The 18987-nt window shown below is 33.7% G+C and overlaps 1 protein-coding gene across 1 annotated transcript; it reads left to right on the top strand.

Annotated features, from left to right (window-relative positions):
- The first annotated feature begins 1183 nt into the window (after nt 1-1183).
- LOC138872787 (uncharacterized) lies at nt 1184-1938 on the top strand. The gene is made up of 2 exons (XM_070151203.1): nt 1184-1650; nt 1737-1938. The coding sequence occupies exons 1-2, from the start codon at nt 1184-1186 to the stop codon at nt 1936-1938; spliced, it is 669 nt and encodes a 222-aa protein (XP_070007304.1).
- Nucleotides 1939-18987: the final 17049 nt, after the last annotated feature.

Raw genomic sequence — 18987 nt, 5'->3', positions numbered from 1 at the left:
ATTCATATTCGAATTGTATAGCCCCTAGCTACTTTCGCTAGTTTTAGTGGGCGTTTGGACATAAGAATTGTAAAATTCTAAAAAAGTAAAGAAAAAAAATCAAGTGAAAATGGTATTTGAAAATTAGAGTTGTGTTTGGACATGAATATAATTTTGGGTTATTTTTGAAGTTTTTGTTGAGGTTTTAAGCTAAATTATGCTTTAAAGATGGTGAATGAGAAATGGAGGTAAAATAAAATATTTTGAGTTTCATTTGAGATTCCCTCCTTGACAAAGGGACATTGTCCCGTATTGGAAGAGGAAAAGGTTTTTGAAGGGTATATATATGATTGCTCTTCTTATAGCTCTTAAAGAGTTAAGAAGCAGGCAAGTCTCGCGCCGTCTTCGTCGCTCGCTCGGCTTCGGATTTGGTCAATTGATTGATTAATTTTTTGGACCAAATTTATTTGTTAATAGCAAATATTAACAGAAATCCAACGGAATATTAATATTAAATCCAATGGAAATATTAAACGTTTTATTTCTGTTATCCATTTTTAGTTTTTTGGTTTTGTAACTGAAAATTAACCTCCCTCTTCAATTCCCGGTTTATTGTTGTGTAAATAGTCATTTTTGTTATGACATTTATGTTATGGCCGTTTTACATAAACTGTCATTCTGAAGAGTTGCACCTCTTCAGTTTTGAGCTCAACATTGGCTATAAATACAAGTCCATTCTCTCAGATTTTTAATATGATTTTCTGAGTTCTCCTTCTTTCTTCTGTATTGTTTTAACTTCAAAGAAAGCAACCGTAAGTGTGATTTGCTACCGATCTTTGTGTTCGCTGAAACACTGAGATTTGAAGTACCACTACACCAGTATATAATTCGTTCTATCGTAGGAGGAAATAATCCACAACATTTTGTACTATGAGGGGGTTAAATTCTTTAAGGAAACACTGTGAATTCAGTGGGCTCGGATTAACTTCTGTTTTGTTTATATTTCTTTTTATATGTTATTTTATTTTCTCTCCAGAATTATTTTACAAATACAATATACTAACAAGCTTAAGGAATTTAATTTATTTTCTGTATTTGTGTTATATTCACTGTTCTGGAGATTAAAACCTTTGTGGTTTTCTACTCTGTTGGAGATTAAAATTTACGTAATTTTAATATTTATTTGTGTCATTCTTTTACAGAAATGACTAATGACAACGGGAATCAAGCTGTTCCGATGGTGACTGCCAATGCATCGACAAGTCGAACACCGGCATTGGTAGCGGCAGAAAAACTCGAAAAATATTTCGAGATTAATTTCAAGCGGTGGAAACAGAAGATGTTCTTCTACTTGACTACTTTAAGTCTACAGGAGTTCATTAAGGAATATGTTCTTGTTCTGCCTAATGAAACTCCAAAGAATGAACACTTTCTTGTGATTGAGGTGTGGAAACATTCTAATTTTCTTTGCAAGAATTATATTCTTAGCGGTATGGAGGACGATCTGTATAACTTCTATAGTGGTGTGGAGACGTCAAAAGAATTGTGGACTGCACTTGAAAAGAAATACAAAACTGAAGATGTCGGGTTGAAGAAATTCATTGTCGCTAAATTTTTGGACTACAAAATGGTAAACAACAAGTCTGTTATTACCAAGTCCAGGAACTGCAAGTGATTATTCACGATATCCTTGTTGAAGTTATAAATCGAATTAATACTGATGTTGAAAGTAGTAATTTTAGTATTTTTACTAACAGAATTTTCATTGAAGGTCTTGTCATCAATGAAGCATTCCAAGTACCAGCAATGATTGAGAAGTTGCCTCCTTTGTGGAAGGACTTCAAAAACTACTTGAAATACAAACAGAAGGAGATGTTCCTTGAAGATCTCATTGTTCGGTTGAGAATCGAAGAGACAACAAAGCTGTTGAAAAGAGAGGCCGTGGAAACTCAACAATAATGAGAGCAAACATTGTTGAGGATACTTCTCAAAATAAGAGAAAGAGGAAGCAGGCTTCTGGATCGAAAAGCAGCCCAAGCAAGAAATGGTTCAACAGAAATTTCTACAACTGTAGGAAAGCTGGACACAAATCTACAGATTGTCGTGCTCCAAAGTAAGACAAAAAGAAAGGTCAAGCAAACTTGGTTGAAAATCACGAAGATGTTGATGACTTATGTGTAATGCTTTCTGAATGCAACCTGGTGAAAAATCCTAAGGAATGATGGATTGATTCTGGAGCCACTCGCCATATTTGTGTTGTTAGGAAAACGTTTACTACATATGCTCCTGTTGGACCCGAAGAGACGCTTTCTATGGGAAATGCTGCAACGGCCAAAATTGAAGGATGTGGGAAGATATTTCTGAAAATAACTTCTGGCAAGGTGGTGACTTTGAACAACGTCCTTCATGTTCCCGAGATTAGGAAGAATTTAGTCTATGTTGGACTTCTTGTTAAGAACGGTTTTAAGTGTGTTTTTGTATCCGATAATGTTGTAATAAGTAAGAATGAAATATTTGTAGGAAAAGGTTATCTCACTGAAGGCCTTTTCAAGCTGAGTGTAATGGTTGTTGAGAATAATAATAAAATTTCAACTTTGTCTTACTTACTTGAGTCAAATGAATTATGCCATATACGTTTGGGTCATATCAATTATAAAACCTTGCGAAAAATAATTAACTTGGAAGTTTTGCCTAAGTTTGAATGAGACAAATTAAAATGTCAAATATGTGTGGAATCTAAGTATGTTAAACATCCTTATAAGTTAGTTGAAAGGAATTCAAATCCTTTAGACTTAATTCACACAGATATTTGCGACATGAAGTCAATACCATCTTGCAGTGGAAAGAAGTATTTCATAACTTTTATTTACGATATTACTCAATATTGATATGTTTACTTACTTAATAGTAAAGATGAAGCAATAGACGCATTCAAACAATACATAAATGAAGTTGAAACGCAACTTAACAAGAAAATCAAAATGATAAGACGTGATAGGAGTGGTGACTATGAATCTCCTTTTGAAGAAATATGTTTAGAATATGGGATTATCCATCAAACAACGGCCCCTTACACACCCCACTCCAATGGGATTGCAGAAAGAAATAATCGTTCATTAAAGGAGATGATGAACGCATTATTGATAAGTTCTTATTTGCCACAGAACTTGTGGGCATAAGTCGTTCTTATGGCTAACCGAATACTAAATCGAGTATCCTATAGCAAAACACAATCCATTCCATATGAAAAATGGAAACAAAGGAAGTCCAACTTGAATTACTTTAAAGTGTGGGGGTGTTTGGCAAAAATACAAGTTCCTAAACCCAAAAGGATAAAAATAGGACCAAAAACGGTTGATTGTATTTTTATATGATATGCGACTAATAGTAAAGCATATCGATTTCTGGTTCATAAATCAGAAAATCTTGACATTCATAATATTATGGTTATAGAATCAAATAATGTTGAGTTCCTTTTAACTATATATCCATATAAAAAGGAATGTGAGTCGATTGGTGAAGGATCTAAACGACATCAGGAAGAAATAAAATAAAGTACATTTAATCAGGAGGATCCAAGATGTAGTAAACATCAAAGAACATATACTTCATTTGGACCAGATTTTGTGACTTTCTTATTGGAAAATGAGCATCGAACATTTAAAGAAGCTATGTCTTCTTCGGAATCATTGTTTTGGAAAGAGACAGTCTATAGTGAAATAGAATCCATATTGAACTATCATACATGGGAATTATTTGATCTTCCTCCTGGAAATAAACCATTGGGTTCTAAATGGATTTTTAAGAGAAAAATGAAAGATGATGACACTATTGATAAATTTAAGGCAAGACTTGTAGTCAAAGGGTGTAGACAACGAGAAGGTCTTGACTACTTTAATACATACTCTCCAGTTACAAGAATTACGTCCATACGGATGTTAGTAGCATTAGCTACAGTGTATGGTCTTGAAATTCATCAAATGGACGTTAAGATGACCTTCTTGAATGGAGATTTGGAGGAAGAAGTCTATATGGAACAACCTGAAGGGTTTGTGGTTCCAGGTAAAAAAAAGAAGGTATGTAGATTTGTTAAGTCCCTTTACGGACTAAAACAAGCACCCAAACAATGGCATGTGAAATTTGACCAAACAATATTGTCAATTGGTTTTAAGATAAATGAATGTGATAAATATGTGTACATTAGAAATGTTCTAAATCACATAGTCATTGTTTGCTTATATGTGGATGATATGCTGATAATGAGTAATAACATTGCCAACATAAATATGACTATGCGTATGTTAACTAGCAAGTTTGATATGAAGGACTTGGGAGTTGCTGATTTAATTCTGGGGATTAAGATCCATAAGACTCCTCAAGGTCTGACATTGTCACAATCTCATTATATTAAGACAGTACTTGAAAAATTCAAACACTTAGGGTTTAAAGTTGCAAAGACTCCAATTGACGTGAATCTTGCATTAGCAAAGAACAAAGGCCAAAGCATATCACAATTGGATTATGCTTGTGTGTTGGGATGATTAATGTATATCATGAGTTGTACACGACCAGATATAACTTGTGCTATAAGTAAATTGAGTCGATACACAAGCAATCCAGGTCAATCTCATTGGATGGCAATGAAACGAGTTTTGGGATATTTAGAGCATACACTGGGGTTTGCTTTGCACTACAGTAAATATCCTACGGTAATTGAAGGATACTGTGATGCAAATTGGATCACCAGTTCAACTGAATCTAAGTCCACAAGTGGATATGTATTCACTATTGGTAGAGGAGCAGTATCCTGGAGGTCGTCCAAACAAACTTGTATTGCTCGCTCCACAATAGAGGCTGAATTCATAGCCTTAGATAAAGCCGGTAAAGAAGTTGAATGGCTCCGGAATTTCTTAGAAGACATTCCATTTTGGCCCAAACTTTTGGCACCAATATGCATATATTACGATAGTCAAGCGGCAATTGGAAGGGCCGGGACCGTTATGTATAACGGTAAACCTCGTCATATACGATGAAGACATAAAACCGTTAGGCAATTACTCTCTAGAGGAATTATCACGATTGGCTATGTAAAGTCAAGCGATAATGTGTCGGATCCACTTACAAAAGGCCTAACTAGAGAGGTAGTTGAGAAATCATCGAGGGAAATGGGACTATGGCCGAGAACAAGTCATTGTGGCGGTAACTCTACGTAAAAGACTGGAGATCCCAATATCTAGGTTCAACCAGATCAAACAAAGTCATTAATGACGATTCAACATTATCAATTAAAATTTTGGTTCATTCTCATGATGAGACAATGTTCAGTACCAAGGATAAAGCATTAAGGCTTTTTAATAATTTCTAAATTTGGTATGAGATATATAAAATAGTGTATCTACGGGATGACACGTTTAGGAATCACCCATGTAAGTATGAAGTATTAGCCGCTTCAAGGAGAATTTTGTAAGGCCAGTTCTCGACGCACTTATGAAACCAGGCGGTGTTCATAGCTGAAACGAACACAACAATAAGAACCAAAGACGGTTAAGGGTTGGTTGTGTGACTTATGGTTGTCTAGGTATACACCAAAGTTCGACGGTTCAAAGATATCAAATCTACCGATTAACCGAGTATATTCGACATAAGTTCACTACGGAAAGTTCAAAGGGAAATCTACTTATCTAGATACAATTAATCTCTGCTTGCGAATCACACAGTTTTTCATGCATATTTCAGTGATATAGCCATTCCCCATTCATGTGGGGGCTTGTTGAGGTTTTAAGCTAAATTAGGCTTAAAAGAGGGTGAATGGAAAATGGAGGGAAAATAAAATATTTTGAGTTTCATTTGAGATTCCCTCCTTGACAAAGGGACATTGTCTCATATTGGAAGAGGAAAAGGTTTTTGATGGATATATATATATAATTGCTCTTCTTGTAGCTCTTAAAGAGTTAAGAAGAAGGTAAGCCTCACGCCGCCGCCGTCGCTCGCTCGGCTCGGCTTTGATCAAATGATCAATTGATGATTAATTTTTTGGACCAAATTTATTTGTTAATAGCAAATATTAACAGAAATCCAACGAAATATTAATATTAAATCCAACGAAAATATTAAATGTTTCCGTTATCCGTTTTCAGTTTTTCAGTTTTGTAACTGAAAATTAACCTCCTTCTTCAATTCCCGATTTATTGTTGCGTAAATAGCCATTTATGTTATGGCCGTTTTACATAAACAACCATTCTGAAGAGCACCTCTTCAGTTTTGAGCTCAACATTGGCTATAAATACAAGTCCATTCTCTCAGATTTTCCATACGATTTTCTGAGTTCTCCTCCTTTCTTCTGCATTGTTTTAACTTCAAAGAAAGCAACAACAAGTGTGATTTGCTACCGATCTTTGTGTTCGTTGAAACACTGGGGTTTGAAGTACCACTACACTAGTGTGTAATTCGTTCTATCCTGTGAGGAAATAATCCACAACCTTTGGTACTTGGAGGGGGATTAAATTCTTTAAGGAAACACTGTGAATTTAGTGGGCTCGGATTAACTTCTATTTCGTTTATATTTCTGTTTATATGTTATTTTATTTTCTCCATAATTATTTTACAAATACAGTATACTAACAGTTTTGTGAGTGATCTGAGCGAAAATTTTGAAAAACAGCTTTTGAGTTTTTTAAATTTTGAAAAATTCCAAAATTTATCTTTAAGTGAAAATTGAAAATTTTATGACCAAACACTGATTTTTTTTAAAAAAAAAGTGAAAATATTTCGAAAAAAAAGTAAAAAAAACTCTTATATCCAAATGGGCTCTAATAGTTAACTATTGAAATTAGTTTAGAAAGGTACTTTAACTCCATGATTAGCGATTTATGTTAGTTCCTAAGCATGCATAGAATATTATTTTTGTAATAATAAATGGACGTTATGCGCTTCCTCGATAAGGACATATTTTAAGTGTATATTTGATGGGTTTAATTTTCAAAAATTTTAATATTAAATTTATTATCTCATAAAATAATACTAATTAATACGTTATCTCATGTTGAATTGCATTAACAGTATAAAAAGAACTTTACACTATTGTGCATATAACTTAGATCCATTTTTAGAATTTGCTATTCTTGCTAAATTGAGCTTCTTTTCACGTATTTACTGAAAGAGACTGTGTCAGTTCTCCTTAATTACTGTGTTTCTTCCCTTTTTATTGCCTTAAAATGAGTGATCACAAATTAATCTCATACAATTATTAGGCTATCGTACTAATCAAGATTAGTCTTACGTTGATTTTGACGGTATTATGGTGGCTTCCCACTTCTAATTATTACACTCCTTAACAAGATTGATTACTTAGCTTAATAATCTTAACCACTACATCGCAATTTCCCAAATCTAAGGAAAAAGCAAACTTTTCACCCACCCTATAGTTCTAATAGGCTTGTGCCAATTTATGATCTATTGAATTTATGTGACATTTAGCTGGATTTGGACATAGATTTGGTTGAAACTTGAAAAAAAAAAATTAAAGTTGTATTGAAAAATGACTTTTGGAAGTTGAGGTTGTGTTTAGACATGCATTGTATTTGAAATAAAATTAAATTTTTGTGAGTGGAAGAAAAAATTTCATCCAAAAACTATCCTAAACTAGTTTTTGGGAACTTGAATTTTTATTATTTTTTTTCTTTCAAAAACTGATGGTATTCCATGAACTAACCTAGGACTATTTTTGTATTAACTTATTCATGGTTCATTACTATTATATGATGTGTCATTTGCGCACATTACCATGATACATTGTTGTTACTATTGTTGCTAATGCTACTTGTTGCTTTATCTCCACTGTTCCTTGAGCCGCGAGTCTATCAGAAACAACCTTTCTACCTCTATAAGGTAGGGGTAAGGTCTGCGTATATACTACTCTCCTCAAACCCTATTTATGAAAATACATTGGATTTGTTGTCGTTGTTGTTAATTATATTTCATGAATAAATAATATTTTTAAAAAAAAAACTGAAAAAAATCCGTCAAAATTTATGGCCAAACGAGAAGTTCATTTGTTGATGGAAAAACACATTTTAAATATATTAATCTGCAAGTCTTGGAAAAGGAAACTAAATTAAAAGTTTAAGAGCCCGTTTGGACATAAGAATTTTTTTCTTTTTTCTTTCAAAAATAAATTTCAAAACAGTGTTTGGTTATGAAAATTTTACATTTTTTCAGATTCAACTTGAAAGTGCCTTTTCGAATTTGAAAAACTGCTGAGAACCGATTTTTCAATTGAAAATTGGAAAGTTGGTATTTTTAAGTTTTACAAATTTACCCTATATTTTTAAAATTTATAAAAGGACTCCAATCAGTTACTAAACCTAGGTAGCACTTATAACCACCCACCATCTGATTGAGTGGCCTTGGACTATATTTTGACATCCACTGTTGAGATCTACAATTTGTACTTTTACCTGAAGGAGCCACTACAACTTCTATTAGATATTGTTCGTACAGTTAAACAATTAGAATATCTGATTGTTTGTTTCAAGTAGGATAATCAAGTCGAGATGGTTTTGATATTTTTTTATAAATTATGGGGTATAAATCATGTTTCATAGTTTTGAAAAAAGTAAACCCAAATATATTCCAAAAGTTATAATCAAACACAACTTTATCTTCAAATCAAATTTTAGCGAAATTTATGTTCAAACGCCTACTAAGTCTTGGAAGAGGTAGTCTACGATTCTATAAGGACAAGAGTGCTTACCTACCTATAAAATCTATGACAAGATAGCCAAGCTGAAATATCCAAAAATAGTGTTTAGAATTGAGTAGTGTGATATTACTAATGCCAACCATGACATTTTAAGCATCACAAGTCTAAATGTGAAATGCTAGGGTGCTGAAAAGGACAGCTTTTACCAATTTTCTTTTAAATTTGATGATCATTACGTAGTCGAAATTTATTGGTATGAATAATTTAAATTTGCATTATATAAGATTATTAAGAAATTAAAGTGTCACATACTAAGAAGTTTTGTTAGATATTCTGAATTTATAAGTGACTAAAACAGGAAAAATAAATGAACAGAAATTGACAGTATTATGTCCCGAGCCTACAAATTCCTTGTGTATCCTTAAAGAATCTTATCCCTTCATTGTTGCCCAAGGTTCATGGATAAATTCTTCCCAGGATAGAACAGAACTTTCAACTTAGCGGTAGCGGCACTTCAAACCACTAAGTTATCAGCGAACTCAAAATTATGGTGTAAATCACACGACCGACTTACTTTGTTTTGAAAGTAATGATGCAGAAAGAAGAAGGAGATGAAGCAGAAGATTTCAGGATCAAAAATTATGAAGGAATGACTGCTTATTTATAGCCAACGAATTTCTGGATTGAAAGGGTGTGAAAGTGGTTGTTCACACTACATGAGGCTATTCGTGAAATGCAGCCTCTCTGGTGGCTGTTTAACGCGGGAATATTAAATAAAATTAAAGACGGAAATTAATTAATTTATCGTTACAAATAATGGCCACTCAAAATATTAATATAAAATATTAATATTTAATTAATTAATTTCATTTTATTGGTCCAAAAAATTAAGTCAATCAATCATATCAATTGACCGAATTCGGTTCCGAAGCCGAGCCGAGCGAGCGACAACGACGACGACGCGAGGCCCCTTCCTCTTAGCTCCTTTTAAGAGCTTAAGGAAGTGCTTCTATATTTAAACCCAACAAAATACTTGTGTTTAACCACTGAGGGACAAAGTGCAAAAGCCAAAGTTGCCTTTTCACCTTCTTTCCTCATTTCCCATTCACACTACTACACTTCAACTCCAACAATCCCTTACATGAATGGGGAATGATGAACTTGCATGAAAAATTTTGTGTGATTCGCAACTAAGGACTAATTGCATCGGGATAAGTAGGTTTCCCTTTGAACTTTCCGTAGTGAGCATATATCGGATATACTCGGTCAATCGGTAGATTTGATATCTTTGAACCGTCGATCTTTAGTGTATACGTAGACAACATATGTCACACAACTAATCCTTATCCATCTTTTGGTTCTCATTGTTGTGTTCGTTTTAGCCATGAACACCGTCTGGTTTCATAAGTGCATAGAGAACTGGCCTTACAACATTCTCTTTGTAGCGACTTACACTTCACACTTATATAGGTGATTCCTAAACGTGTTATCCCATAGATACACTATTTAATATACCCCATATCAAACTTAGAAATCATTAAAAAGTCCTAACGTTTTATCCTTGGTACTGAACATTGTCTGCGTCATGAGAATGGACCAAAATTTTATTTGATAATGTTGGACTGTCACTAATGACTTTGTTTGATCTCCTTGAACCTAGATCTTGGGATCTTCAGTCTTCTAGGTAGAGTTACCGCTATGGTGACTTGTCCTAGGCCATAGTCCCATTTCCTTTGATGACTTCTCAACCGCCTCTCTAGATAGGCCTTTTGTAAGCGGATCCGATACATTATTTTTGACTTTACATAGTCAATTGTAATAATTCCACTAGAGAGTAGTTGTCTAACAGTATTATGCCTTCGTCGAATGTGACGAGATTTCCCGTTATACATAACGCTCCCAGCCCTTCCTATTGCTGCTTGACTGTCGCAATGTATGCATACAGGTGCCAAAGGTTTGGGCCAAAAAAGAATGTCTTCTAAGAAATTCCGGAGCCATTCAGCTTCTTCACCGGCCTTGTCTAAAGCTATAAACTCAGACTCCATTGTAGAGCGAGCGATGCATGTCTGTTTGGACGACTTCCAAGACAGTGCTCCTCCACCAATGGTAAAAACGTATCTACTTGTGGATTTTGTTTCCGTTGATATGGTGATCCAATTTGCATCACTATACCCCTCAATAACGGCGGGATAATTATTATAATGCAATGCATAGTCTTGAGTATATTTCAAATATCCCAAAACTCGTTTCATTGCTATCCAATGAGCATGGTTGAGATTACTTGTGTATCGACTAAGCATGCTTATTGCACAAGCTATATCAGGTCGTGTACAATTCATAATGTACAACAAACTTCCCAACACTCGAGCATATTCCAATTGAGATTTGCTTTCACCTTTATTCTTTACAAGAATATGGTTTAAATCAATTGGCGTTTTTGCTTCTTTAAAGTCCAAATATTTGAACTTTTCAAGAACCATTTTAATATAATGAGACTGAGACAAAGCTAGACCTTGAGGAGTCTGTAGGATCTTGATTCCTAAAATTAAATCGGCAACTCCTAAGTCTTTCATATCAAACTTACTAGTAAGCATGCGCTTAGTAGCATTTATGTTAGCAATATCGTTACTAATTATCAACATATCATCCACATATAAACAAACAATGACTATTTGATTTGGAGTATTCTTAATGTAAACACATTTGTCACACTCATTGATCTTGAAACCATTTGACAACATTGTTTGGTCAAATTTTGCATGCCATTATTTGGGTGCTTGTTTTAGTCCGTAAAGTGACTTAACAAGTCCACAACCTTCTTTTCTTTTCCGGGAACTATAAACCCTTCAGGTTGTTCCATATAGATTTCTTCCTCTAAATCCCCATTTAAGAAGGTCGTCTTTACATCCATCTGATGGATTTGAAGGCCATACATGGCGTCTAACGCTATTAACACCGAGATAGATGTAATCCTTGTTACAGGCGAGTATGTGTCAAAGTAATCAAAACCTTCTCGTTGTCTAAACCCTTTGACAACTAATCTTGCCTTATATTTGTCAATAGTACCATCGACTTTTATTTTCCTTTTGAAAATCCATTTAGAACCCAAAGGTTTATTTCCCGGAGTTAGGTCAACCAATTCCCAAGTATAATTACTTAATATGGATTCTATCTCACTACTGACTGCCTCTTTCCAATATTGTGCTTCCGAGGAAGACATTGTTTCTTTGAACGTTTGAGGCTCATTTTCCAATAAGAATGCCACAAAATCTGGTCCAAAGGAAGTAGATGCCCTTTGACGTTTACTACATCTTGGATTTTCCTCATCAAACATACTTTCCTTTGCTTCTTCCCGAGGTCGCTTAGATTTTTCATTAGACGACTCACATTCCATTTTAGACGGATAAATATTCTCAAAAAATTCAGCATTATCCGATTCAATTACCATATTATTATGAATATCGGGATTTTCTGATTTATGAACCAGAAACTGATATGCCTTACTATTTGTTGTATATCTTACGAAAACGCAATTAACGATTTTTGGTTCAATTTTTACCCTTTTGGGTTTAAGAACTTGCACTTTAGCCAAACACCCCCACACTTTAAAATATTTTAAGTTGGGTTTCCTTCCTTTCCATTTTTCATATGGAATGGATTGTGTTTTGCTATGGGGAACTCGATTCAGTATTCGATTAGATGTAAGAATAGCTTTCCCCCACAAGTTCTGAGGTAAACCAGAACTTATTAATAAGGCGTTCATCATCTCCTTTAATGTTTTATTCTTTCTTTCCGCAATTTCATTAGATTGCGGTGAGTAAGGGGCAGTTGTTTGGTGAATAATGCCATTTTCCAAACATATTTCTTCAAAAGGAGATTCATATTCGCCGCCTTTATTCTTTCTTTTATTTAATTGCATTTCAATTTTATTTTTGTATTACTTGAATGCGTCTATTGCTTCTTCTTTACTATTAAGTAAGTAAATATAGCAATATCTAGTACTGTCGTCAATGAAAGTTATGAAATACTTTTTCTCACTGCGAGATGGTATTGACTTCATGTCGCAAATATCCGTGTGAATTAAGTCTAAAGGATTTGAATTCCTTTCAACTGACTTATAAGGATGCTTAACATACTTTGATTCCACACATATTTGACATTTCGAGTTATTGCATTCAAACTTAAGTAATACTTCCAAATCAATCATTTTTCGCAAAGTTTTGAAGTTGACGTGGCCTAAACGTTCATGCCATAAATTATTTGACTCAAGCAAGTAAGAAGAAGCTTAAATTTTATCATATCAATGGCAATTACATTGAGTTTTAAAAGGCCCTCAGTCAGGTAACCTTTTCCTACATACATTTCATTCTTACTAACTACAACCTTGTCGGAAACAAAAACACACTTAAAGCCATTCTTGACTAGAAGTGATACCGAGACTAAATTCTTCCGCATTTCAGGAACATGAAGAATATCTTTTAGAGTCGCAATCTTTCCCGAAGTCATCTTCAAAGTCACATTGCCCGTTCATTCAAATTTTGCAGGAGCGGAGTTTGCCATAAACATTGTCTCGTTGGGTCCAGCGGGAGCATAAAAAGTAAACAACTCCTTGTTAGCACAAACATGTCGAGTTGCTCCTGAATCAATCCACCATTCTCTAGGATTTTCGACTAGGTTGCATTCTGAAAACATGGCACATAGGTCGTTTATTTCATCATTCTTCTCAATCATATTTGCTTGACTTTTCTTCTTGCCCTTCTTTGGTGCACGACATTCAGTAGCTTTGTGTCCAACCTTTCCACAGTTGTGGCAATTACCTTTAAACCTCTTCTTGCTTGGATAATTCTTTGATCCAGATGGCTTCTTTCTCTTTTTACTCGTTGAAGCTTCCTCAACAATATTTGCACCCATTATTGTTGAAATTCCACGAGATTTCTTCTCAGCAGCCTTGTTGTCCTCTTCAATCCGTAGACGAACAATAAGATCTTCAAGCGTCATCTCCTTGCGCTTATGTTTCAAGTAATTCTTAAAATCCTTCCACAACGGAGGCAGCTTTTCAATAAATGTCGCAACTTGAAACGCTTCATTTATGGCCATACCTTCAATCATAAATTTATAATTACTACAATTATTTATTTCTTGAATAAAAATATTGACTCAGTGCATATCTTCAGCAATGAGGTCATGAACAATAACTTGCAATTCTTGGACTTGCGCTATGACAGATTTACCGTCAATCATTTTGAAATCCAGAAATTTGGCGGCCACAAACTTCTTTAGTCCAACATCTTCAGTCTTGTACTTCTTTTCAAGAGCATTTCATAATTCTCTTGATGTTTTTATGACGCTATAAACGTTGTACAAGCCATCTTCCAGTCCACTTAAAATGTAATTTTTGCACTGAAAATCAGAGTGCTTCAAAGCCTCAGTAACAAGGAAGCGCTCATTGTCAGGGGTTCCTTCAGGCACGACTGGAACATCCTTTTGAATGAACCTTTGCAGACTTAGAGTGGTTAGATAAAAGAACATCTTTTGCTGCCATCTCTTAAAGTCAACGCCAGAAAATTTCCCCGGCTTTTCCGCTGGTGGCATAGCCGTTGCAGGTGCAGTAGGACAGATAGGCATCCCCAAAACTGTGTTAGCAGTAACAGTCACAGCAGGATCAATTTGTTCCTCTCCGTTAGTCATTTCTGTCAATATGACACAAACAGATTCAGTAAATGGTGAAGTGTTTAATCCTTCAACCCAAGACAACCAAGTGAAGAGATTATTCTTAAAACTGATTTTAACACAGTGAAGAGATTATTCTTCAAACTGATTAGGAGTAGAAAACCACGAAGGTTTTAGTCTCCTCAGTCACTTTGAAAATCAGAACAGCAAGGATATATATATAAATAAAATTCTTTATATATATATATAAGATTCTATAAGCTTGTCAGATATTCTGAATTTATAAGTGACTAAAACAGGAAAAATAAATGAACAGAAATTGGCAGTATTATGTCCCGAGCCCACAAATTCCTTGTATGTCCTTAAAGAATCTTATCCCCTCATTGTTGCCCAAGGTTCACGGATAAATTCTTCCCAGGATAGAACGGAACTTTCAACTTAGCGGTAGCGGCATTTCAAACCACTAAGTTATCAGCGAACTCAAAATAATGGTGTAAATCACACGATCGACTTACTTTGTTTTGAAAGTAATGATGCAGAAAGAAGAAGGAGATGAAGCAGAAGATTTCAGGATAAAAAATTCTGAAGGAATGACTGCTTATTTATAGCCAACAAATTTCTAGATTGAAAGGGTGTGAAAGTGGTTGTTCACACTGCAGGTGGCTATTCGTGAAATGCAGCCTCTCTGGTGGCTGTTTAACGCGGGAATATTAAATAAAATTAAATACGAAAATTAATTAATTTATCGTTACAAATAACGGTCACTCAAAATATTAATATAAAATATTAATTTTTAATTAATTAATTTCATTTTATTGGTCCAAAAAATTAAGTCAATCAATCATATGAAGCCGAGCCAAACGACGACGATGGCGCGATGCCCCTTCCTCTTAGCTCTTTTTAAGAGCTTAAGGAAGTATTTCTATATTTAAACCCAACAAAATACTTGTCTTTAACCAATGAGGGCAAAGTGCAAAAGTCAAAGTTGCTTTTCACCTTCTTTCCTCATTTCCCATTCACGCTATCACACTTCAACCCCAACAAGTTTTTCACTACTCAATGCTCAGAACATGAAATATCTGATTAAGGATTCAAGAATTCTAACCGTGCAGTCACACATCTTGATACTCTTTTATCAACTTCTAGTTAGAGATTAATACACTTAGGGGTCATTTGGTAGAATGCATTAGATAAAATAATGCTTGCATTAGCTTTGTATATTAATAATACCTTGTTTGGTAGACATTTTGAACTTATGCATTAGTTATGCAAGCATTAGTTATACATCCTATTTGGTATCATCCTATGCATAACTAATGCATAGAAAACCATGGTATTAGCAATGCAATGAGTTTTAATGCATGCATTAGCTTAGTTAAAGACAAAATTGTCCTTCAAAATTTTTGCTTGATTAAAATATGCTAGTTATTATATTAATGCAAGTTTAAAATAATTCAAATAGTGAGAAATAAAATTATATCTCTAGTAAATAAATAAATACTTAGCATATTTCCTTTTTTATAAATAAATATTTAGTTCTATATTACAATATAGGTAGACAAATCAAATAATTTTTTTAAACTTTTTCATATAAAATATTTCTCAACATATGTTTCTTTTAAAAAGTTTTAGAGTGATGGATTGGTTTTGAGGGTATTTTTGTAAACAAACAATTCTTTTAGAAATTGTGCAATACTTTAATATATCAAACCAAACAATGGATAAGAAATATGTCAGCATAATTAATACCAGCATAACTAATGCAGGCATAACTAATACCAACATTACTTAATACACCATATTCAGCATTATTCTTATGCACCCTACCAAACGACCCCTTAGCAGTTGATTTAGCTTCGGAATTATGAGTTTGAACGAACCCAATAACGCTTTGGCTTCAACCTTGTATACGAGAAAGTTTTTCACTAGATATGTAAGTGTACCAATAATAGATTTCAAACCTAATATATTAAATATGATATTGTAGAATTCCGAACCCAAACCTATAAAACTCAAATTCTGCCTCCGATTTTTGAATACACTATGTAGGCGTTTGGACATAAGAATTGTAAAATTCTTATGTGAAAAATATGAAAGTTTTTTTCAAGTGTAAATGGTATTTGAAATTAGAGTTGTGTTTGGACATAAATTTCAGTTTGGGTTGTTTTTGAAGTTTTGTGAGTGATTTGAGTGAAAATTTTGAAAAATAACTTTTTGTAGTTTTTCAAATTTTCGAAAATTTCCAAAATATATCTTCAAGTGAAAATTGAAAATTTTATGAACAAACGCTGATTTCGAAAAAAAAGTGATTTTTTTTTAGAAAAATCTTCCATCAAATTTTATGTCCAAATGGGCACTACATATTTTCAATTAGCATCACCGCCAAATTTACCATGTCCCCCTCTCTTGGAAAAATTACTGCTCAAAATCCCTCTATTCATGCGATTTGCCCTCCACTTTGTCTAGCCTAGCTATGTGTATATCTTGTGTTTCATGAGTACAAGATGAAAAGACCCAATAATAAAATAATTATAGATATAATTAGTAGATTCTTTTATGTTGGAATGTTTTTGAAATAGAGATGTGCCTGTGAATGATAAGATTGGGAAGATATAAGACTTTGGCACCTTGCAAGTATGGTAATGTAAATTTGCATAAATAATCACGACAAAAATAAGTTTCAAAACTAAAAAAATCGAATTGGAAGATATCATAATTAATTGATGCAACATGGGTTGAAACATGTGTGCAAACAATAACTACATGTTAAAAAAGTTGCGTGTTAAAAGAATATTTACTATATAACTCAAGAAAAGAAAAGGAAGGGGTTAGTGGTAGAGACGGAGTCAGTATTTGAAGTTTATTCAACATATTTAATTTATTAAAATAAATTTAGAGTTTGGATCAAAGTTATTGAATTCGGTTAAATCCGTAGTCCATATTTTAGTTCCGCCCTTCAACGTTCGACTACCTCCTAACCTAATATTCTGCATAATCACCTCTTCTTAATACTTGTTCGATCGTCTCTACCACTTCTTATAAAGGGTTTTTAAGTGCCAATTGCACGAAGAAACCTATAAACAGATAAAGCAACTTAAGGGAATTTTTTTGTTGTTGAGGAATCTCTTCCTTTTTCTAGTCCAATCATAGCATAACAAGAAGCTAAAAAAAAAGAAGCAAATATCAGATGCTAGAAAGTCATAGAGTAAGGTTACACATGTCCATATGCACATTATTAATGGGGCCTAATTATATGACCTAAGAATCTAAAACTTGTTACGGTGGAAATTATGTTTTTTAATCCCTCTAAAGTTACTTACTTGACTAAGCTGCCTTTGACTATTATCGTTGTTCAATAACAACAATATACTTAATGTGATTTTATAAGTGCGGTAAGAGAAGGATAAATATATATAAACTTTACTCTTACCTCATGTGTGATGGAGAAATTATTTTTAATAAACTCTCGACTTAAGATCAATATCACAGTTCCTGCACCAAAATTTTCTAATTTTTCATCAATGTTCGAGCCTAATTTGCTCAATTCAAAACCAATGCAAACCATTTCCAAGAAGTTTCAAATACTTCCTCCGCTCCACTTTAAGTGATTTTTTGATTTTTTTTTTGTAATCTATAATATTTAATTTTTTCAGAAATCAAGAAGGAATTAACTTTTTTTTTTTTCAAAGTTACACTTGGAATAAAGAGCCTAAGAGGAGTTTGTTATATTTTCGATGAGCAAATTAAGGTTAATATGGTCAATTTCATTATTAATTAATACTAAAATGTAAATTTCTTAATATATGTGAAAAGAACAAAAAAAAAGCACTTAAAGTAGACCGAAGGGAGTATTATTTAACACTCAAACCCACATATCCAAACACCATTATAATCCATAATTCACAATTTTCATATATAAATGCACATAAACACATAATCTAACATATCCAAACACCATTATAATCCATAATTCATAATTTTCACATATAAATGCACATAAACACATAATCTATCACTTACTATCGATATCGACTATATGCACCTTGTCCAAATCAGTAGATCAAGTTAATGTTATTAACAACTTTAGGTCGAGCATTCATCAATGGAGGAAAGGGTGTAGAAGAGCATAGATGAGAGAAGAAGAACTGGAGCTGGATGTGTAAAATGAACGCCACTTTTCTATTCCACTATCTATAAGCATCCTATTGTCCTTAAATGTTCTAGATTTGGTTTGCTCTTGTGAAAGACTTAAAGGTGACTTCCCCTGTAAAGCCACTAATGGCATTCTATTTATCAGATATGATGCTGCTATGACACGATATCCCCAAAACCTTAAGAGAATTGCTCCCTGAAATCTAATTCCTCTGGCTATCTCCAGGATGTATTTATGTTTTCTTTCAGCCACCTCATTTTGCTGTGGGGGTGTGCACACAAGTTCTTTGATGTATGATCCCCGAATTTTGAAAGATCTGAGAGCAATTTGCATTAACAAACTCTCCACCATTGTCTGATCTAATTATTTTCATAGATTTCCTAAATTGTGTTTCTATCATATTAAAGAAATTCCTTAAAATCACAACCACATCACTCTTAAACTTGAGTAGATATAACCAAGTGATTCTAGAATGATCATCTAA

The sequence above is a fragment of the Nicotiana sylvestris genome, chromosome 7 (genome assembly GCF_000393655.2).
Source record: "Nicotiana sylvestris chromosome 7, ASM39365v2, whole genome shotgun sequence".
Classification (NCBI taxonomy): Eukaryota; Viridiplantae; Streptophyta; class Magnoliopsida; order Solanales; family Solanaceae; genus Nicotiana; species Nicotiana sylvestris.
Note: the sequence above shows the minus strand (reverse complement) of the source record. Positions and strands in the feature narration are given on the sequence as shown.

Coding starts and splice junctions, on each gene's coding strand:
- LOC138872787 (XM_070151203.1), top strand. CDS start 1,184: ATGACTAATGACAACGGGAATCAAGCTGTTCCGATGGTGACTGCCAAT. Junction 1,651..1,736: donor ACCAAGTCCAGGAACTGCAA/GTGATTATTCAC, acceptor TTTTACTAACAG/AATTTTCATTGAAGGTCTTG.